Genomic DNA, 23,408 nt, shown 5'->3' on the forward strand with positions numbered 1-23,408 from the left:
TGTCAATTAAATATTGACTGAATCCAGACCAGACCGTTGTCGTCACAAGATTTACCCAGTCTTTGTTAGTTTCAATGTCAGGATGACGTGTTTTCTTCATGTGAAATCCTAATTGCAAGAGGTAATCTATCTTTAGACCCGGGGGTGGTTTATGATCACACCTACACAGCCTGCAGAACGTCAGGAGATTAATCTGTGGAGACAGCATTTGGCCCTACCGCTGAAATAAGCTTTACTTCACTGTGTGTTTCTCCCGCAGCACAGCACCTACTCAGCTCTCTTCTATAGAAACACATTCCAAGGAAGGCTGGGAGCTGCTAAATACAAAGTTTGCTGAGAAGATCAGAAAGAAACAAGCCCCTTTTGATTCTTCTTCAAAATTCCTCAGATGTTCATTCTCTGTTCCGCAGGCTGATGCGCTTTCCTCTCTCCCGAACTTAACCTCTGGGAAACACACGATGACCTGTGACACTCGACCTGACCAATAGGTCCCCCTCCAGTTTTTTGACTCCATGTGATTGATAAGATCACGTGACCTGTATGTACACGTACTAGTTAAGGAAATTTAAAAAAAACACGAATACTGTTTGGAAAGGTCACTAGAACTACACTTCTGTTCCACTAGGGCTCATGTGGGTGGATTTTATCACAAGCTTAAGTTTTAGAACTGAGCATTTGATTGTATTTGGGACTGTGTTGAATTGAGATGCTAGAATCCAGAATATTGGTATTATTATTATTTTTTAACATTTCATAAATGTATCCTAAATGAGTTTTGTTCAGCATCCTATGTCTTAAATTGATCACATTCAAGATGCCGGTATGTACGCCCTGATGTACTGTGCATGTGAAGCATGTACAAGGAGGATTCACTTTAACATGGTAATTGTAATGTATGACCAATACTCAGATGAAATTAATGCCAAATGTATTCACACACCACAACAGTCACAAGGAAACTGTGGCATCCTAAAGGATGCCATACATCGTCACTGATCTGGAAAAGGCTTTGAGGGATTCACTGAAAGAGCTAAAAAAATGAACACAATGAACATGATTCATCTCAGCCATCAACAGAAGATAATGTATCCATCAAATTGAGTTGTATGACATCCTAGAAAAATAGACAGTGCCCTTTCACTGACATCCCTGACACAATTCAGCAGCTTTTCTGCATAAAACAAAAATACCCCTCACAATATGCTTAATTTAATATGGTTTAAGATAGTGAATGTACACACAAAAAAGAGACCACAAGTATAGTGCTGTGTGTGCACATTCGTCACGCATGTGTCATGCAGTACATTCAAATGTATTACAGCTGGTGTGGATAACGATCTCAGGACATGCATGGATGAAACCTGTCCCCTCACTGAGATTCACTAGTCTGGCTCCATTCACTCATGTTATTAGACAGTTATGCAGTGGGATGTGACCACATGCAGCTGAGATGCTCACACTCAGAAAATTGGCTTCAGATTGACAGCAGAGTGCTACTCCAGTGTATTTATCATCACACCAAGGCTGCGTCTCAAATGTTACCCAGACTACATTTACATTTACATTTAAGTCATTTAGCAGACGCTCTTATCCAGAGCGACTTACAAGTACATACATTCATATTTTTTTTTTTTTTGTACTGGTCCCCCGTGGGAATCGAACCCACAACCCTGGCGTTGCAAGCGCCATGCTCTACCAACTGAGCCACACGGGACCCACAGACTAATCCCAACTTGCCGTGGTACACCGACTCCTCCCTCTTAGAGCAATTGGAAAAGCCATAAATAACACACAAATAAACCACCAAGGTCCCCATATCAAATCAATAAAACTTTATTTGTCACATGCGCCGAATACAACAAATGTAGACCTTACCGTGAAATGCTTACTTACAGGCCCTTAACTCTTCTTGAACTGCACTGTTGGTTAAGAAAATATTTATCAAATAAACTAAGGTAAAAGATAATAAAAAGTAAGACAATAACATAACAATAACGAGGCTATATACAGGGGGTACCGGTACCGAATCAGTGTGCGGGGGTACAGGTTGGAGGTCATTTGTACATGTAGGTGGGGGGGGGTTTCAATGTAATAGTATGGGCTTTCCTCTGACACGCCTATTAAATAGGTCCTGGATTGCAGGAAGCTTGGCCCCAGTGATGTACTTAGCCGTACGCACTACCCTCTGTATCACCTTATGGTCAGATGCCAAGAAATTGGCATACCAGGCGGTGATCCACCTGGTCAGGATGCTCTCGATGGTGCAGCTGTAGAACTTTTTGAGGATCTGGGGACCCATGCCAAATCTTTTCAGTCTCCTGAGGGGGAAAAGGTTTGGCGTGTTCTCTTCACGGCTGTCTTGGTGTGTTTGGACCATGATAGATTGTTGGGGATGTGGACACCAAAGAACTTGAAACTCTCGACCCGCTCCACTACAGCCCCGTCGATGTTAATGGGGGCCTGTACGGCCCGCCTTTTCCTGTAGTCCACAATCAGCTCCTCTGTCTTGCTCACATTGAGGGAGAGGTTGTTGTCCTGGCACCACACTGCCAGTTCTCTGACTTCCTCCCTATAGGCCGTCTCATCATTGTTGGTGATCAGGCCTACCACTGTTGTGTCGTCAGCAAACTTAATGATGGTGTTGGAGTCGTGTTTGGCCATGCAGTTGTGGGTGAACAGGGAGTACAGGTGGGTGAACAGGGAGTAAAGGAGGGGACTAAGTACACACCCCTGAGGGGCCCCAGTGTTGAGGATCAGCGTGGCAGACGTGTTGTTGCCTACCCTTACCACCTTGGGGCGGCCCGTCAGGAAGTCCAGGATCCAGTTGCAGAGGGAGGTGTTTAGTCCTAGGGTCCTTAGCTTAGTGATGAGCTTTGTGGGCACTATGGTGTTGAACACTGAGCTGTAGTCAATGAACAGCATTCTCACATAGGTGTTCCTTTTGTCCAGGTGGGAAAGGGCACAGTGGAGTGCGATTGAGATTGTGTCATCTGTGGATCAGTTGGGGCGGTATTCGAATTGGAGTGGGTCTAGTGTGTCCGGGAGGATGCTGTTGATGTGAGCCATGGCCAGCCTTTCAAAGCACTTCATGGCTATCGATGTGAGTGCTACGGGGCAGTAATCATTTAGGCAGGTTACTTTCGCTTCCTTGGGCACAGGGACTATGCTGGTCTGCTTGAAACATGTAGGTATTACAGACTCAGTCAGGGAGAGGTTGAAAATGTCAGTGAAGATACTTGCCAGTTGGTCCGCGCATGCTTTGAGTACACGTCCTGGTAATCCATCTATGCCCGCGGCTTTGTAAATCGGGCTACCGAGAGCGTTATCACATAGTCATCCAGAACAGCAGGAATCAGGAGGATAGAATTATGGTCAGATTGGCCAAATGGAGCGCGGGGAAGAGCTTTGTATGCATCTCTGTGTGTGGAGTAAAGGTGGTCTGGGGTTTTTTCCCTCTGGTTGCACATGTGACGTGCTGGTAAAAATTTGGTAAAACTGATTTAAGTTTGCCTGCATTAAATTCACCGGCCACTAGAAGTGCCGCTTCTGGCTAAGCGTTGTCTTGTTTGCTTATGGCCTTATAGAGTTGGTTGAGTGCGGTCTTCATTCCAGCATCGGTCTGTGGTGGTAAATAGACGGCTACGAATAATATAGATGAGAACTCTCTTGGTAGATAGTGTGGTCTACATTTTATCATAAGGTACTCTACCTCAGGCGAGCAATACCTCGAGACTTCTTTAATATTAGACATTGCGTACCAGCTGTTATTGACAAAAAGACACGCACCCCCCACCCCTCGTCTTACCAGACGTAGCTTCTCTGTTCTACCAGTGCATTGAAAATCTCTCCAGCTCTATATTATCCGTGTCGTTGTTCAGCCACGACTCTGTGAAACATAAGACATTACAGTTTTTAATATCCCGTTGGTAAGATAATCATAATTGTAGATCATCAGTTTAATTTTCCAATGATCGCGTGTTAGCAAGTAGAATCGATGGTAGTGGGAGTTTACTCTCTCACCTATGGATTCTCAAAAGACAGTCTGATCTTCGTCCTCCTTTCCTCCGTCTTTTCTCCATGCAAATGACGGGGATCTGGGCCTGTTCCCGGGAGAGCAGTTTCTCGTCGGACTCGTTAAAGGAAAAAGGTTCTTCCAGTTTGTGCTGTCCAGAAGTTATTTCAGTCATAAGAGACGGTAGCAGCAACATTATGTACAAAATAAGTACAAAAATAAGTTACAAACAATGCAAAAAAACAAACAAAATAGCACAATTTGTTACGGGCATGTAACACGTCAGACATTCTCTTCGGCACCATCTTAACAATGCTGTCAATCTCCCCATTTAACAAACCCTGAGAATTCCAAACAAGGACCAGAGGGGTTGGGAGACAGAATAGGCGTAGCCCCTCTTTAAAACCCTTTCTCAGCCCCTCAACCCCAAAGGCTGAAGTGGAACCTAACAATACTAGAAGTTGGGTTAGTCCCATTTCAAATGAGAACATTTAGGCAGTATCACAGTGGAGAAATTATTATAAAAACCCAGCCACGTACACTTTAAGCCCTAGCTCTCTCGAAGCCCCCAGTGAATATGTTTTTTTTTTGGTATCCAGTTGAGCCAGACTTGCATTGCATAAACACAGGAAATGACAGACTCAAACATCTGCAACATTTCGATATAGATCTCTGGGCTTTTAACCCTTTAATTGCTCCTGCTACAATAAGCTACAGTTGGTTGTTTACTCTGAGTGTGCTTGCTCATCACAGCATGTAGGCAGTAGGAACAGGGAATGAGTTTCATCTGGATTCAGTGGCTATATAGGCTATTATATCTGTGTTATGGAGACATTATAACTGATTGCATTCTTAAATGGTCATCATCAAAGGACTTGGTTAACTCAATCATTTGCATCTCCAGATTGAAAGCAACATGCAGGGAGCTTAGATTACTACTTATTATCAATATTTGCATCAATTCCTGTCTTTGCATTGGGGACATTGTAAACTATTATGGTAATATTGTATTCAGATGCTTGACTTCTCCACGCATATATTATTCAAATACGTTTTCTCTTGTTTTTTTCTACTCACTGTGGGAGTACAATGCTTTTCCTAGTCTACATCCCAAATAAATGCATTAATCCGAGCTGAAGCCAGCTGGTGGAGAGAGCCTATCTACAGGCTACCATTCCATGGAGGAAATGAAAGTGGACATGATAAGGCGTCTTGGTTCTACTCCTAAAGGATTCACAGCGCTTTGTTCCCAGATGTGAATACGTTAATGTTAGTGGGCTAAACAGAACACGGATTTGCTTTGTTATAGTCGACTGTGTGTGGATCACCGGGCTTTAGTGACAAAAAGTTGAGAAGGTTGACAGTAAAACAATAGTAGACATTATCTGCGCCTTGCGCAGCTTGGAGCAGTTAGTACAGCCGTGTGGCCAACAGTCCAGGTGCGCGTTTTGGAAATGGAGCGAAACATTGAAACCTTTTCTCTTTGGAAGTTTATTCTTTTTCGTATCGGCACTCGATTATAGATGTAATGGGAATACAAACGGACATAGCAAGCCAACCATGAGTGTTGAGAAACATGGCTTGCGTTATCATTTTCCATGCGTAATGGGCAAATAACACCAGCTAGAAAGAAGCACCATATTTTACAGGTAAGAAACAATTACATTATTCTTCAAGAAAAACGTATTGTCCTCGATGGCCTTTTCTGTAATAAAATAACGATTATTTACATGGTTCTATTTGAACCTTTATTTAAACAGATGTTTTTATCTATCGAATCCATTGACTGGGTAGTCTCATGGAGCTGCGCTCGTAGCAAATATCATTTCTATCCTTCTCACCACTTTGATCTCTCAATTTTTCTTTTATTCTGGTGAATTCAAAATTCCTTCCCATCGTTTCATCACAGGCTATTATTCATAGCTGTTTTAAACAATTTACCCTGCAGGCATTTTTTAAATGAAAATGGGAACATAGCTGCAAATATTCTATTGATCTGGTGTTTGTAGGTTTTACATACTGTATCTCTACACGTGCACATGCAGTGATTGATTGTATTATTGTTTATTGCATTACTGTGCAAATGATTCATTTTCTTGGAACCAGCGGTACCATTACACCGCCCACCCACACACTGCATACACGCGCCCGTCTAGAAGTTACTGACACGGCTCTCTCTCTCTCTCTCTCGCACTCACTCTCTAATCCAGACATTATGCAGCGTCTGGAACAACACCTCCCACTTCAACCTGGACTCATGGGTAGATGTAACCTAGTAAATGTAAATCCGAGACACTCCAATTAGAGTGATATGTTATGTTTCATATGGTATCATCCATTTTATATGATATGTTACGAATAACAATATGCTGTGGCTAATGTTAGCTAGGTGGATAATGCTAACGTTAGCTAGGCTAGATGTTAGGGGTTAAGGTTAGGGTTAAAGTTAGGAGTTAGGTTAAAGGGTTAGGGTTAGGGTTATGGGAATGGTTGACTTACTTCACCATCTGTCTTATGTAACCATACCAAACATATCATACTAGTTTAGCGTCACAGATGTACATTTACTATGTTACGTCTAGTCTATGAGACCAGGCTGCCCCCTTGATCACACCAATAATGCCCTGACCACAATCCTCCTCCTCATCTCATCTGCTATGGCTGCAGTCAATAAATCATTTGCCAAAGCAGCAAGGGAATTTTGCGTTATCTGATCATTTAAACTCATGTCAAGTTTGACACATTACAATCTGAGAAGACCAGATTTGGTTTTCAACACTCAACAGACATATATCTTCACTGACACCCTGACATATTATTGTCTGTTTTTCATCTATTCTGTTTTTATCTCTGACAGAATAGTCTTTTCACGTCCACGGATGTTTATGATTCTCATGGGCTGTCCTACTCTTATTAGATTTCCTGTGTGTCCTTTTGCAAAAAAATATGTGGCATTCAAGCAATGTTCTATGTTCCAAACACATCGTTAAAAAGAAGAAAAGAAAGTCAACAGGAACGGCACTCTCCGATTTATTGATATAATCCACCCCCTGCCGCCCACTGCTCCTCTCTCGCCTCATCCTGGTATTTAATGGTGAACTTTAGATAAGTCGACATCAAAAGGCTACACCACCCACACCTGCTTTCAGACCTAATGCTGGGGGGGGGGGACTGGGTGGGGGGGGATGGATACAGTCAGAGAAGTGGGTCATACAACTGTCATGCATCCGCCCAAGAGTCTCCTCTCTGTCTGCAATGGGAATAACAAATTTTTGTAGATTCGAACATATGACATCTAGTATTTTCACCATGCAATCATGTGCAGTGACCATAAACTACTAAGGAAGTGCCTTGAGGGATCTACTCAGATGCAGGGTTGGGTAGGTTATTTTCTAAATGTAATCTGTTAGTTACTAGTTACCTGTCCAAAATTGTTATCAAATAAAGTCACTTTTGGATTACCCAAACTCGGTAAAGTAATCTGATTACCTTCCGTTTCTTTGAGATTACTTTCCCCTTAAGAGGCATTAGAGAAGACTAACATGTATGTTACCAATTGAACAACATCTATTGCAGGATAAATCAATGTTAAAGTTTACATAACTGGCCATATTTGGATGCTACATTTATGGATGTTAAAGTTATGTAGGCTTCTTCCAACCCATCGCTTTCTATTACATATAATAATATGATTAAATTATAACTTTACATTAAAAACAAGTCTATCAGAATTCCAGTCATTCCAATAAATGTTACACACCTTGATCTTCAAGAATAGGACTTGGAAATATGGAAGTATAGATTAGCTAAATTGTTTTACCTGAGCATAACCCCAAAACTAAGGACATATTAGCTAGCCCTACTCTGTTGTTTGTGATTTTGTTGTCATGGAGGACTGATTGGACTCATTGATTCCAGTTGAACAATAAATGCTGCCCTCATGGAATGGCATGCTTTGAGCAATACTGAGAAGTGCTATTTACAGTACATGTGAAAAATGAATGTCATATGCTGCATTTGCTATAGGCCTATTGTTAACCTTTTTGTTGGTGACACTTTGATATCTTGATAGTATGCAGCTGTTTAAAGGGCAAATCCACAGATGAAACAATAACAAAACGGTCGCCCCGCCTCTGTTTTGGTAAAAAAGCTGAGGGATGGGCCTGGAGAAATGTAACCACTCTCAGATTAATAGAAAAAGCTATGGATGCAAGGACTGACCATCCGTGATATAAAATGTTTTGTTTTAACCATGTTATGAGGCTATATAGTGTTTGTTTACATTTACAATGTTTACAATGAGCTTGTAATTTAACCCACAAATGCTGATGCTCCAGATACTCAACTAGTCTAAAGAAGGCCAGTTTTATTGCTTCTTTAATCAGAACAACAGTTTTCAGCTGTGCTAACATAATCGCAAAAGGGTTTTCTAATGATCAATTAGTCTTTTAAAATTATAAACTTGGATTAGCTAACACAACGTGCCATTGGATCACAGGAGTGATGGTTGTTGATAATGGGCCTCTGTACGCCTATGTAGATATTAAAAATCAGCCGTTTCCAGCTACAATAGTCATTTACAACATTAACAACGTCTACACTGTATTTCTGATCAATTTGATGTTATTTTAATGGACAACAGATGTGCTTTTCTTTAAAAAACAAGGCCATTTCTAAGTGACCCCAAACTTTTGAACAGTAGTCAGAAGTTTACATACACCTTAGCAAATAAATTTAAACTCAGTTTTTCAAAATTCCTGACATTTAATCCTAGTGAAAAATCCCTGCCCTGTCAATTAGGATCACCACTTTATTTTAAGAATGTGAAATGTCAAAATAATAGTAGAGAGAATGATTTATTTAAGCTTTTATTTCTTTCATCACATTCCCAGTGGGTCAGACGTTAACATACACTCAATTAGTATTTGGTAGCATTGCCTTTAAAGTGTTTAACTTGGGTCAAACATTTTGGGTAGCCTTCCACAAGCTTCCCACAATAAGTTGGGTGAATTTTGGCCCATTCCTCCTGACAGAGCTGGTGTAACTGAGTCAGTTTTGTAGGCCTCCTTGCTCGCACACGCTTTTTCAAGCTTCCCCCTTTTTCCTCCAAACATAACGATGGTCATTATGGCCAAACAGTTATATTTTTGTTTCATCAGACAAGAGGACATTTCTCACAAAACTACGATCTTTGTCCCCATGTGCAGTTGCAAACCGTGCGAGCAAGGAGGCCTATAAACCTGACTCAGTTACACCAGCTCTGTCAGGAGGAATGGGACAAATTCATCTAACTTATTGTGGGAAGGTTGTGGAAGGCTACCTGAAACGTTTGACCCAAGTTAAACAATTTAAAGGCACTGCTACCAAATACTAATTGAGTGTATGTAAACTTCTGACCCACTGGGAATGTGATGAAAGAAATAAAAGCTGAAATAAATCATTCTCTCAACTATTATTCTGACATTTCACATTCTTAAAATAAAGTGGTGATCCTAACTGACCTAAGACAGGGAATTTTTACAAGGATTAAATGTCAGGAATTGTGAAAAACTGAGTTTAAATGTATTTTGCTAACGTGTATGTAAACTTCCGACTTCAACTGTATAAATACAAAAATGGATGTAGCAACTACAGATTGCCCCTTTAAGTCTATCAAAAGTGTGCAAAATTAACAGGTGTGCCTTCTTAAAAATGTATTTGTGTAATTTCTTTCCTTCTTAATGCATGTGTCCATTAGACCTATGGATTTTCTTTTTTTACCAGCATGAATTAGATTGAGCAATAAAAGCCCCACTTTTATTCCATAGGCTTGAATCCGCACTATGCAGCATTTGCAAGAGCACATTTTTCACTGGCGGTCGACTGGTTTCAAAAACAATGATTGATAGTTAGCTTAAGCTTCTTGATTTCAACCATTATTGGGTTCAAATACACATTTAGATTTGTGAACAGCCATCCGCAACAACAACAATCCGTAAGGCACAAATAGCTAAATGAGAGAGTAGCAGTGTGATTCACATCAATGCGCTATGTAGATATCAATAATAAGTGATATCCATATCGCCGTAAACTACATCGCTGCTGTCATCTTTACCTCCAAGCGTTTATTCAAGTTGAATAATCTTTGGATGCCGACAGCAGCCGCACCATTGGAAGACATAGCTCGGACTGTAGCATACAAAAGCCTGTTCCTGCTCTTTTCCCGTGATCTATCAGGGCTCCCGAGTGGCGCAGCGGTCTAAGGCACTGCATCTCAGTGCTCGAGGCATCACTACAGACCCTGGTTCGATTCCAGGCTGTATCACAACCGGCCGTGATTGGGAGTCCCATAGGGCGGCGCACAATTGGCCAAAAGTGGTTAGGGTTTGGCCGGGGTAGGCCTTCATTGTAAATAAGAATTTGTTCTTAACTGACTTCCCTAGTTAAATAAAGGTTCAATAAAGTAATTTAAAAAACATTTGGTGTGTCATCATAGTGGTCTCTGACTTGTGGTCAGACTCGCTCAGGTGGTAAAAACATGGCTAAAAATTGTCAATGCTGATTTGAATATCATTGAGCATCCTTTCTGAATTTAAAAGTAATCATCTAGTTTTTCAAAAGTATCTGTAATCTGATAACAATATTTATGGTGGTAATGGACAGATTACAGTTACCGTTTTTTGCAATCCCTTACATGTAACGGATTACATGACAAAATTAACAGGTGTGCCATCTTAAAAGTTTATTTGCAATTTCTTTCCTTCTTAATGCGTTTGAGCCAATCGGTTGTGTTGTGACAAGGTAGGGATGGTATACAGAATATGTTTTTTTTTAACCAAATAGGGCTAAATCCATATTATGTCAAGAACAACTCAAATAAGCAAAGATAAATGACAGTCCATCATTACTTTAAGACATGAAGGTCAGTCAATATGGAACATTTCAAGAACTTTGAAAGTTTCTTCAAGTGCAGTCGCAAAAACATTCACGCACTATGATGAAACTGGCTCTCATGAGGACCGCCACAGGATTGGAAGACCCAGAGTTACCTCTGCTGCAGAGGATAAGTTCATTAGAGTTACCAGTCTCAGAAATTGTAGCCCAAATAAATCTTCACAGAGTTAAAGTAACAGACACATCTCAACATCAACTGTTCAGAGGAGACTGTGTGAATCAGGCCTTCATGGTCGAATTGCTGCAAAGAAACCACTACTAAAAGGACACCAATAATAAGAAGAGACTTGATTGGGCCAAGAAACACGAGCAATGGACATTAGGCCGGTGGAAATGTGTCCAAATTGGCGATTTTTGTTTCCAACCGCCGTGTCTTTGTGAGACGCGGTGTGGGTGAACGGATGATCTCCGCATGTGTATTTCCCACAGTAAAGGACTGAGGGAGGAGGTGTTATGGTGTGAAGGTGCTTTGCTGGTAACACCGTCTGTGATTTATTTAGAATTCAAGGCACACTTATCCAGCATGGCTACCACAGCATTCTGCAGCGATACACCATCCCATCTGGTTTGGGCTTAGTGGGACAGACGATCATTTGTTTTTCAACAGGACAATGACCTAACACACCTCCAGGCTGTGTAAGAGCTATTTGACCAAGGAGAGGGATGGAGTGCTGCATCAGATGACCTGGCCTCCACAGTCCCCCGACCTCAACCAAATTGAGATGATTTGGGATGAGTCGGACCGCAGAGTGAAGGAAAAGCAGCCAACAAGTGCTCAGCATATGTGGGAACACCTTCAAGACTGCTGGAAAAGCATTCCAGGTGAAGCTGGTTGAGAGAATGCCAAGAGTGTGCAAAGCTGTCAGCAAGGCAAAGGGTGGATATTTGAAGAATATCGAAAATCAAATATAAAATATATTTTGATTTGTCTAACACTTTTTTGGTTACTACATTATTCCATGTGTGTTATTTCATAGTTTTGATGTCTTCACTAATATTCTACAATGTAGAAAATAGTAAAAATAAAGAACCTAAAACTTATGACCGGTAGTGTAAATATTCCCTATAGAGCGAGAGTGTGCTCCTCGGACACACTCTGGTGTGTAAACATGACAACCTGTCCACACTACAGTACCTCCTGTTGTTAGTGCTGACAGAGAGAGGATGTTGATGATTCCCTCCACCCACCTCTTGGTGAAGCACCATGTTACTGCACCTCTCCTGCCTTCAACCTGGTTGTCGGTACTTTTGAAGGGGTTTTATTGGATACACTGAATGAGATGACCGTTCCTAAAAAGATAACATATTTCTCCCATAAGTTGATTGTCACGGTCCATTGGCAAATGTTGAAATATGATGGTGTATGGTAGTCAGTACGGTTGAGTACTGAGTAGTACTGACCAGTGCTGCTTGTGTTAGCTGAGGCTCTACTTTACTGTAAAATATTTCAAGGTCCCTTGTGAGTCATCTCCATTGATAGACTGCCATAACTAATTCTATACTTTCTAATTTAAGATCCGTTTAACATCATAGGGACTAAGTAACGGCCTCTTATATTTCTTTAAACCCTACTAGGAAATGAGATGTTCCTCCTGAGATGACAAATAGATGGAGTAATTTGGAAAAGAGAATCTGTGCGTGCTTGTCTGTGGTGTGTGTAAGAGAGAAAGCGAGACAGAGTGACAGATTTAATTACTTAAAAATCCTACAATGTGATTTTCTGGATTTTTGTTTTAGATTCCGTCTCTCACAGTTGAAGTGTACCTATGATAAAAATGACAGACCTCTACATGCTTTGTAAGTAGGAAAACCTGCAAAATCGGCAGTGTATCAAATACTTGTTCTCCCCACAGTATATAAGAGAGAGATACAAACAGCTGGAGCGGAAAAGGCAGGGGGCATGTGTAAATGTAAAGTGCTATATCACAGATAAATCTAGATTCATTCGTTCACAAACATAAAGCAATTTGCCATTTCAATCATCATTTTGGCTTCCAAAAAAGTCCTCCTTTCTTTTAGCGAGGAAAAACAAAGAGGGCAAACACCAGATGCCAGATGAATTGTTGCCTACGGGCTGTGACTAGAATTAATATTAGAACATAATTGTCATCATTCTTAATTACCAAAGCAAGCTAATGCTTTCTGCAGATGCTGTTCCCAGCTTGATGACGCCCCCCAAAGGTTAAGGTTGCTCTGCCTCCCACCATGGGAATACCAGGAGGACAGTGCCAGCAACCCAGCAACTAGAGAAGAGACATCAGTAAACATACCAGATGCGTCTCACTTCCCTTCTCTGTTTGTCTTTACAGGGCCGTGGACAGCGGTAGTGATGATTTCAGCTGGTGGAGTGATTACGGGTCACCTTGCTGCACTGAAGAGGCAGGACTCAGCCCGCTCCCAACACCACCTGCCCATCCAGTCCCCAGCCCCAGGAGAGGCCCAGGAGAAGAGGAGGGCCAAGCGCAAACCCAGGGCCGACGTTGTGGTGGTCAGGGGAAAGATCCGCCTCTACTCTGCCTCTGGGTTCTTCCTCATCCTGGGTGTATTGATCCTGCTGATGGGCATCGCCATGGCCGTGCTGGGCTACTGGCCACACAGAGAGGACCTCGCAGCGGCCAACGCCAAACTATCCACCAACGACACTAGGGTGACCCGGGAGGAAAGCGGTACACTGGCCCAGTTCTTTGAGCAGCACCTGCACTCTGAGAAGATGAAGATGCTTGGCCCCTTCACCATGGGTATCGGTATCTTCATCTTCATCTGTGCCAATGCCATCCTGCACGAAAACAGGGACCGGGAGACCAAGGTGATCCACATGAGAGACATGTACTCCACCGTCATCGACATCCACAGCCTGAGGATCAAAGAGCACAAGTACATGAACGGGGCCTACTCAGGCTCTTGTAGGGAGCATGAGGTCCGGACCTATGAGAACCAGTGTGCCTCCAAGCTTGCTGCTAACACCCTGCTAGGGTTCCCCGGCATGGGGAACAATGTGAGGGTGTCTCGCAGGGCCAGCTCTACGGAGGACGAGGAGGGTCTTCTCAACGAGGCCAAAGGGGGGCATGGTCTCCTGCCTTCATTCTACAGAGAGCGCTCTGGCTCCATCTTTGGTCTGCAGCATGAGGGCAGCCGCCACAGGGACGAGAAGAGCAGCTTCCCCAAGAGATGCCAGACCAGGTCAATCGTCTCGTCCTCGATCAGCGCTTTCACCTTGCCCGTTATCAAGCTCAACAACTGTGTGATCGACGAGCCTGACATGGACAACATCACAGAGGACCTGGAGCACATTAGTGTTAGGTCCCGACCCCCCTCTGTGGAGTCCCTGGCTGTGCCTGTCCCGGCAGACATTGCCAAAGCCTACAAACCTCCCGACGTCATGCTCCTCAGGAGTAACTCAGCCACAGAGTCCCCCTCCTTCTCGTCCTCTCATAGCTCTCTGTCCGCAGGCTCTGCCAGTGGGAGGTACCTGTCCCCCGGGACTGCCCGCAAGGACTTCGGCTCCAACAACTCCCTCCACATGCTGTCTTCTCACTCCAAGTCTCTGGACCTGGATCGAAGGCCCACCACCCTAACAGTGAAGCCAGAGCAAAGGAAACATCCCAGCTGGCCCCGGCTGGACCGCAGCAACAGTAAAGGCTACATGAAGCTGGAGAACAAGGAGGATCCTATGGACAGACTGCAGCTGCCCCAGGTAGCAGTCAAACAGGATTACACCAAGAAAGAGAAACTGCTCATGATCTCCAGGTCTCACAATAACCTCAGCTTTGAACACGATAAGCAGTTCATGAGCAACACTATGAAACGAGGGAGCTCTGAGACCAGGTTTTAAATGGAACTCTTACAAAACCTGGTCTCAGACGTGTTTGTGCTGTCTTGCCAACTCCTATGGTCATTTCCACCTGATGAGGACCATATGAGTTGGCAAGAAAGCACAAACACATCTGGTTCCAGGCTATATGAAGCCCACTACTTGGACCTAAATCTAACAATGTGTTTGTTTGTGTGACAAGATCATTCTGCAATACAATTCTAGCTGTTCACTGTCAGTGTTGCTTTGTAAATTGTAAGTGTGATCACATGTCGTTTTGGGATGGAGCTCTCAGGTAGTCCGTCTGTTTGCAGTCTAAAGAAAGAGTGGCTGTGTTACGTGTGTGAGCTGTTTGCAGCACAAATCAATTCATACATTTTTTCAAATTAGGTTCAAAGTGAACTTAGAAGTACAGAAACCTACACCATTAACTTGTGGTTTTTCTTGTCACGTTTCTATAGTCTGTGTGTTGTTGCAACACGCTGTACTTTTTGTTCAAACTGGTCAGTGTACGTACAAGAGTTGTTTAGATATTTTGCTATGGAGCTTTTAATAATGTATTGTTCTCAACACACATTGCTATTTTTTTTAAAGAAAAAGGCGTAAAATGTACCATTTACAAATTTCTCCGAATAAAATTAAGCTTTTCAATGAGTAACATTTGTCTTTAATGATAGCATATACTATTTTGCTCTCCACCGCCTTGGAAATGTGCTATGTATTCACAGAAAAGTATGTAACCTTGCCTTAGTGGATGTATTTTAAACACAAAGATAGAATCAATACTATAAACAGTACAGAGTATTTCTGCTCGCATCTGTTTTTCTGATGTTCCTTTCGTCTCTTGAATTCTGAAAGTGAATGAACTGAGAAATTCTCCTAACATTTGCTTTCTCGCCCCACAAACTTTGAATCTGTTGAGAAGGGAAAATATTTTATCTTTGGCAAGGAAGTAAATAGCATTCCCATGTTGAATAATAAGAGATCTGGGAGTATCGAATTGGGAGCTGCCAGAGTAGAGAGGAGTCTCATAAGATGGTTCCATCTGGAGGGGGAGTGAACCAAGATGTGTGCGACTTCCAGGAAGCCTGATATTTAAACAAGGATTGCATATTGTCAATACGAACAGGAGAAACTGTGCCATGTGCATGTTCAGGATCTGATATATTTTCCATGTTTTCTTAAGCTGAAATGTCTATCTGACTGCAATTAGAAAGACATTGGATTTAATATTTTTGTGTCCCCTATTTATTATCTATAAGAGGTGGTATTTTGTAAAACAGCAATCAATGAAACATTGGATGTCTGGGTGCAAGTCTATTTTGGACAGGTGGAGTGGCGTGAATTCCAATCCGCCTCTCATATTCTTCAAAAATACAGCCTCTGCCTTGCCGATTTGGTCTGTTATTGCTATGCTCTCTTAGCATGGGTAGACTATTCACAATATATAATCTTCCCATAAGCCACTTCTAAAATAATAAGGTAATATCATCCCACTGAGCACACACTGTTCAAATCAACATTGTTTCCACGTAATTTCAATGAAACTATGTTGAACCAACGTGGAATAGACATTGAATTGACATCTGTGCCCAGTGGGATATGGATGAAGCACTGACTAATCCTCTGATGTTCTTAAGTAGTGAATGTTACTTCATGCAAAGTAATAAAGAGTATCTTTTGCTTTGATTTTGTACATTTTTAGAGAATATCGTGGCATATATAGGCTACTGTCCACACAACTCCCGCTCGGATACTCATCCTAAACAGAAAAAGGTTACAGATAAAGTTGGAGATAGTTTTGGATTTGAGAAGGTAGATAAAGTTTGACTGAGTTAGCATCAAAGCAAATAACATTGCGGCTTCAAACAACAATCAACAAACCAAAAAAGCCAATATCTATTTCAGCATAAATATTATATCAAAAGAAAAAAAAGTACTTTGTTAGTTCTGCCTCATTGCTAGATCCTCCCACCGGTGCTCCTTGGGGACTCCCCTGTCACTGACGACAAATGACCTTTGCGGAGCAGGGCAGGCCAGGGTTAATTGGTAGGAGCTGAGGAGCCTTGGGGTTTGGACCTCACTCACTCACCAGGGGAATGGGAGCGTTGGGTGAGACCCTGGCCTTCGGGATGCTATTCTAGCTCATTAGGACGTCAATCTGCAACACATTTCCGGCAGTGGTTTGGGACCCCCTCTGACTGCCATGGCAACAAAGGCACCCTCAGTATTTAAACCCAAATGCAGCGAGGCAGCTGCTTCAGGCATGCGACAAAGGAGAGCTGCAAAGGCTCATGTGTCAAAACAAGAGAAAAACATGAATATGATAAAGATTGCTTAAAATGTCATATCAATTTTACTGTCATTGATCCAGTAAGACAGTGTCTTGAAATGTGGATGTCTTCTTTATTCAGTTATTCAACGTTTGATAAAACTGCTACTTAGCCAAACTATTGAGCAAGCTAAGACTGTTTCTTGCCTCTATCTACTAATTGGCTTACCTTCTGTGAACTTCAGCACCTTGTTATTGTCCTTCATTTTTTAGGAAACTCCACCATTAGGCTGCAGCCAAGGTCACTCAGGGGCATTACACTCCTATTAATAATGTCTTGACTGAGTCACATGGCCTATTAATCCCCATCCTCATTTTCCAGGAGGCGTGTTGGTAAACCAGAGAGTGTGACCTATCCTGTCCACACTAAGCTGAGGGTGTCGGGTGAATCAATGCTGGGGGTCTTGGGGGACTCGACCGTCTCATGAGGTCCACCTACTTCACATTGTAAACCATTGCAGTGAAATCAGTGACCCACCCTCCTGCCTCAATCTCTGAAGGCTCCTCTATGTTCAGGGGGGTCATGTCGTGTTTCAGTGAAATGCCATAACGAGTGCTTGATTGTGCCAAGAGTAGCCTATGAATCATTGTAGGCAGAGTAAATGTTTCATACTGCTTTTAAACACTGTATTGATTGAGAAAACGTCTGTAAGAGCTGGTTACACAGTTTGACTACATAATGGCCTTTATTAAGGGAGGGACTTCTTTGTCAGTGGCTACTGCTGTGCTGTGAATGGGCTGAGATTGTCGTTGTTACCGGGTCCGTGCATAGCAATCAATGACAAGAAATAACATGCGTCTTGTCAAGTGTCGTGTTTTTGGCATCATTAAATTAAAGTGATTTTAGTGATTTTATTTTATCAAATCAATTCTCTGTAATTATTATGTGATTGAACTAATCATGTAAATGTAATTAACTAGGAAGTCGGGGCACCAAGGAAAATCTTCAAATTACAAAGTTATAATATTTTAATATCTGATCAATTAGTCTTCTAATTAAGGAATTATTCTTTACCTCACGTTAGTCTCATTCCAAATGTCGTAAATAGTTGGTCATCTGCACAAACCCAGCCTTTACCATGAATCATCCATACATCAATTGTCTTAATCATTTATTTACTAACTAACTAAATAATCACATAAATGCACAAACAAACAACACAGTAGATATGGTTACAAGGAAATGATAGGGGAGGTTCCCTAGTGGGCTAAGCCGATATGACGGCTTGGTGGACAAAGGGAAGTGGGTGTGGACTGAAAAGGGCAGGAAAGACAAAAGGAGTCACTACACCGTTTAGAATTATATTAATTTAAATGCTAATCCTTTGCACATGAACGCTCACTCATTCGGGAATAATTGTAATCAATATATATTTACGCCCAGTGTGTCGTCGTGATCTCTGTTGGAATCGTCAGTCCTTCTGTTGGAGAGTTCAACCAAGTCTCTCTTTCTCTCTCTGCATCCCTGAAGATCAAAGTCTTTCGTGGTTAGAATGGATACTTCAGAGTACCATTCAAAAATGTTCTCATAGAATAGCTGTTTCGGCGGTTGTTGGTCTTCGTCTTTTGCTCTTATTCTGTAGGGATCAATAGTCAGAGTTGAACCATTTCCAGACGTGTAGCCAATGCTCCATGTGGTATGGTTAGGAATTCAACAACCATTTCAACCTTAGACCACAAAAACCTCAGTATAAGCTAACTCAACCTGTGCCCCCTCGGTGTCCATCGAGGTTCGCGTGGTCTGAAGAGGATTTCCTCAGGAGGGGTTTTTATTCGTAACAATAGAAAAGCCGGGTCTATGACACCAGATCATGTCTGTGCTCACGGGGGACGGACCAATGACTTAAACTTTAAAGGGAATACAATTATCTTTCATTAACTGTTTAACATCACCTTACATCATTTCACAAATAGTTTCATCTTTACTCATTCATTTTATACAAGAATTAGATGCAAACTCCATAATTGAGAAATGTACATATACAGAGATATATTTATGTGTGTTTCCTGTCCTCTCTGTCATCAAATGAAACACACTTGCATCAATGGACCATTCCCACCTTCTAACAAGTGGATCTTTTGTATCAAATTCCCATTTTAGGGATTTAGGAGTTCGCCATGTGAAATCCTTTGTTCTCTCTATGTGTCTCTCTTTCTGCATGGCCAGAGGGAGAGAGTCTCCTCCAGGAATTTACGACCTGAGATAACAGAACCTGGGTGTAGGAGAGAGAGAGAGAGAGAGAGAGAGAGAGAGAGAGAGAGAGAGAGAGAAAGGGGGATGCCACGAGCTATACCCAGAAAGGGCCAAGTCCTGACTCAAGTTTACAGCAAAGTGTGTGATGTCAATTCTATTTGAGGGTGTAAAGGCGGGTGTAAACTGTATGATGTCACTTTTATCTGAGGGTGTAATCACAGACTTTATACTCTACCTTTACACCCTCAGATAGAAGTGACAAGGCAGGGTGTAAACGGTGTGATGTCACTTCTATCTGAGGGTGTAAAGTGTGTGCCGTCATGAACTTTATGAAACTTGTTTCAACAACCCCTGCTGATAGGTGTTGCACAGTGAGTGGGTAACATGAATGATTCAGAGATCTTCCAGTCTGTATTGTTCACAGCAACAAAGGGTACAGTATGTAGACATATCTGTTTACATTCCCCATCTTCACTCCCCGTCAGCTTTTTTGACGTAATGGGTACATATGTACTGGAAATAGCTGCTCGCTGTTAGCTTCTAAACTTTCGACACTTAAAACATCAAGTCAATCATGTTGGTGTAAAACAATGTATATTTCTGTACCTGTCGGCTTTCATGTCGTCTTTTGAATTAGGATGAAATGGAGATGGAGTTAAAGTAGTTGTGGTACATTCAAACAGTATAAAAATGTCTTCTGGCATTTTCTTTATCTGCATCAAGTAATGAATGCGATTAACAAGGATGGAAGGATAGATATGTAAATAAGCCTCGTTAGGAATGTAACAAAACTTTTCTTGTCTGACTTTATTTTATATTTGATATTAGTGGTAAAAAAGTTTGAAATATTTGTTTTGTGTAACATTTGCCACATATGGCAGTTATCCAGTGAACGTTTGAAAGGTTTGACATTTGTTTAGAAGGTCAGGGCCCATACCAATATTCCTCCACTCCCTACTGCATGGAATATGGAATGCAGAAATAGGATTCTAAATAGGTACAAATTAGCTCTAGTGTGTCTGTAAGAGGTAAATTAATGCAGTTGCCAATGTCACTATGAGAATGAGAGGATGCATCTTTATCCTGACTATCCTCCAAGCAGCTTATTAGGGCAGACCGCAGCTCCCTCCAAGCCTTCTGGGAAATGAAAGCGCTGCGATAACTAGGAAAGAGGGGCTGTGTGGGTAGCGTCTGGAACAGGGAAGCTGTTCAAGCTCTGAGCAGCTCTCATTCAGTCAGCCCCCCATCACATACCATTGTAAGCTCAGACCTCCGTTTGCACAGCGTGTGATGGTAACGTTGTCTACTACACTATCTGTGAAATGAGTGTGATGCTCACTTGTTTCAATGATATATCATTGTATCTAAGGTATTTAGGCGTTGGTTTTTGCTGGGAAGATAAAATTGACTTTTAGTACAGTATACTGCTGGGATTCATACAGCGAGGGAGACGGTGGTTGTTGTTCATTCAAGAGGAAAGACCTCATTGCCCAACTACTCACACTCCACATGCTTATTAATAAATGACATGCAGACACAGCCGAGAGAGAATATGTGGAGAAATGGATGGCTGAGCAAATATGAAGTGTGTCCTGCAGTATTCAAGAGTAGCTTCAAAGAGCGTGTCTATTGGCAGAAACATTTGCGCCTGCATTCTGTATCAGGCCATTTCTTCAAAGTGATACATTGTCATTTCAGTGTGGGTTTTTAGACGTTGAACAACTCAGACATTTAATTGGGCCTGTGAAAAGGTGGTCCGATACAAACACCAGCCCATTATATGAAGGTAACGACATCCGCTGAGGCCTGCTGCGTTGCTTTCCCATCGAGTACCAGAGTCATGTACTGCGAGAGTTTAAGTGGAGGCCCACTCCCTTCTTCAAAAATCCTACCAATCCTGCGCTGGTATCATCTGCCCACACATCTAAACAAAAATGGAAACCATGCTCTGACTCACCCCCCACCAATCCCTCTAAAAATCAGCCATGTAAATAACTTCTGCTTGGAGGGATACTGAAGGTCACCCAGAGCATCTCGTTCCAGCTACACCTTCCTCCTCCATCCATTGGTCTCATCACTCCCGGTCATTCTGTTCATTTTCCTTATTAAAGAAAAAGGCTTTACTGTACACGTCAACACAGAGTGCTTGATTGGTTAACCTCATTCCCTCATAAAAACACAGGCCTGGCTAGTATAGGTGTGTTTTTAATCATTTGGGAACCAAGACTGGTTGCTAAACAAGATAAATGAGGCAAGACATTTTCTTCTCTTCTCTTGTAGAAGATCCTAGAAGGATCCTGATTGAAGTGGGACGATTTGAGTTCCATTTAGAAATAGTTGTATCGTATAGTAGAAATTACACTACTATTTTCAGTCACATTTAAGTGGCTGAGAAAGGTAAACACATTTGAAAGTGTCTGACCATGATGTCCACTTCGAAAGCAGTTATCCCTCAAGCAGTGGCAGTTGTAGCTTGTATGGCTCCCTGGGCGAACCCCCTCTTCAGGCCCCCCCAAAAAGCACCATTCTGCACTAACTGTCATTTTTTTGTCAGACATTTGGAACACAAATAAATAATCATAACATTTAAAACTATATAAATATAAAAAATATATACAAAAAGAATCATAAATATCAAAAAGAATTAACAAAGACAAATAGAAACACGTGTTGATTTGGCGCTCATCAATACAATACCCATCCCCCAACACTGTCAACCAAGAGTCAAGACTACATTACCCATCCCCCAACACTGTCAACCAAGAGTCAAGACTACATTACCCATCCCCCAACACTGTCAACCAAGAGTCAAGACTACATTACCCATCCCCCAACACTGTCAACCAAGAGTCAAGACTACATTACCCATCCCCCAACACTGTCAACCAAGAGTCAAGACTACATTACCCATCCCCCAACACTGTCAACCAAGAGTCAAGACTACATTACCCATCCCCCAACACTGTCAACCAAGAGTCAAGACTACATTACCCATCCCCCAACACTGTCAACCAAGAGTCAAGACTACAATACCCATCCCCCAACACTGTCAACCAAGAGTCAAGACTAAACCAGTTCACCTTGGTGGTGTGCAGACTGGTTTTATATTATTCTTAACGATTTCGCAGAAACCAGAAAAAAAATGCAACAATATGTCTGTGAAACTATATATTCACAGTATTATGAATGAATTGTGGTGTATTTGGTAGCATTTCGTAATGTGACTGATTTTACTAATTGCATTAGTACTGTACAAAGTTAGAGGTGTGCTATTTGATAGATTCCCCCGCTCCCCCTACCTCGGGCTTCCAGTGGGGAGACCTGAGGTCAACCTACCCCCGCCCCCCTCCCCATCTCGTACTTCTGAGTGGGAGACCTTCCCAGGCAGTTGCCTGCCTAGCCCACTCCGACAAGGTTAATTGCCCCACAGTCCCACATGGTGACATGATATCATTGACATGATGTGCAAATGAGTGATAGAAAACCGATCACGCAAATGTCACCATTCCAAATGTTTTTGTGCGGGCGCCCCATGCCGCCCCTGGCGGCTGCCAATGTCACCTAGACCTAAATCCTCTACTGCCCTCAAGGATAAACCAGACGCCAATCAGCCTGAGTGGTCCTTGTTGTACACTTTCTTTCACAGTAAAATCTCTGAATTACTCACAGCAAGACTCAGATCCCTCTCATTACTTGAGTACAGAGCAACACACAATCACTTGCAACAGTGGCGGTCGGTGCTTTATGGGAGGCCATTTTTTTTATGAGCATGGCCTTATTTCTATTACAGCATATTGGATGACTGTCATTCACATTCACCCAGCTCAATGTAACATTGGTTTAGGCTACTACATGGTACTAAAATGTTCCCTATTCCCATCATGTTGCTACATCCTAGCCTATGAATGAAATATTACAATGTTGAAATTTGAGTAATCAAGGTGACAAACATTGGCACATTCAATACCACCTTGCAATCTTGCCTGCATCTAGCTGATCAAGGATGTAATCATTAGTCCAGCAGTTGCAAACGAGTTTCTATTGGACAAATTCAGGTATGTTTATTCTCATTTTGTTCCGTTTGCTTCATTTTAAGAAATGTTTTTCAACAGAATCGGCAGGATGA

At 42.1% G+C, this 23,408-nt stretch overlaps 1 protein-coding gene across 1 annotated transcript; it reads left to right on the top strand.

Annotated features, from left to right (window-relative positions):
* The first annotated feature begins 5,174 nt into the window (after positions 1–5,174).
* Positions 5,175–15,403, top strand: LOC120019496 (transmembrane protein 200A-like). The gene is made up of 2 exons (XM_038962795.1): positions 5,175–5,661; positions 13,255–15,403. Exon 2 carries the CDS (start codon positions 13,275–13,277, stop codon positions 14,775–14,777), a length of 1,503 nt encoding a protein of 500 aa, XP_038818723.1. The 5' UTR covers positions 5,175–5,661; positions 13,255–13,274; the 3' UTR covers positions 14,778–15,403.
* The last annotated feature ends 8,005 nt before the right edge of the window (positions 15,404–23,408 follow it).

Source organism: Salvelinus namaycush, chromosome 24 (genome assembly GCF_016432855.1).
Source record: "Salvelinus namaycush isolate Seneca chromosome 24, SaNama_1.0, whole genome shotgun sequence".
Classification (NCBI taxonomy): domain Eukaryota; kingdom Metazoa; phylum Chordata; class Actinopteri; order Salmoniformes; family Salmonidae; genus Salvelinus; species Salvelinus namaycush.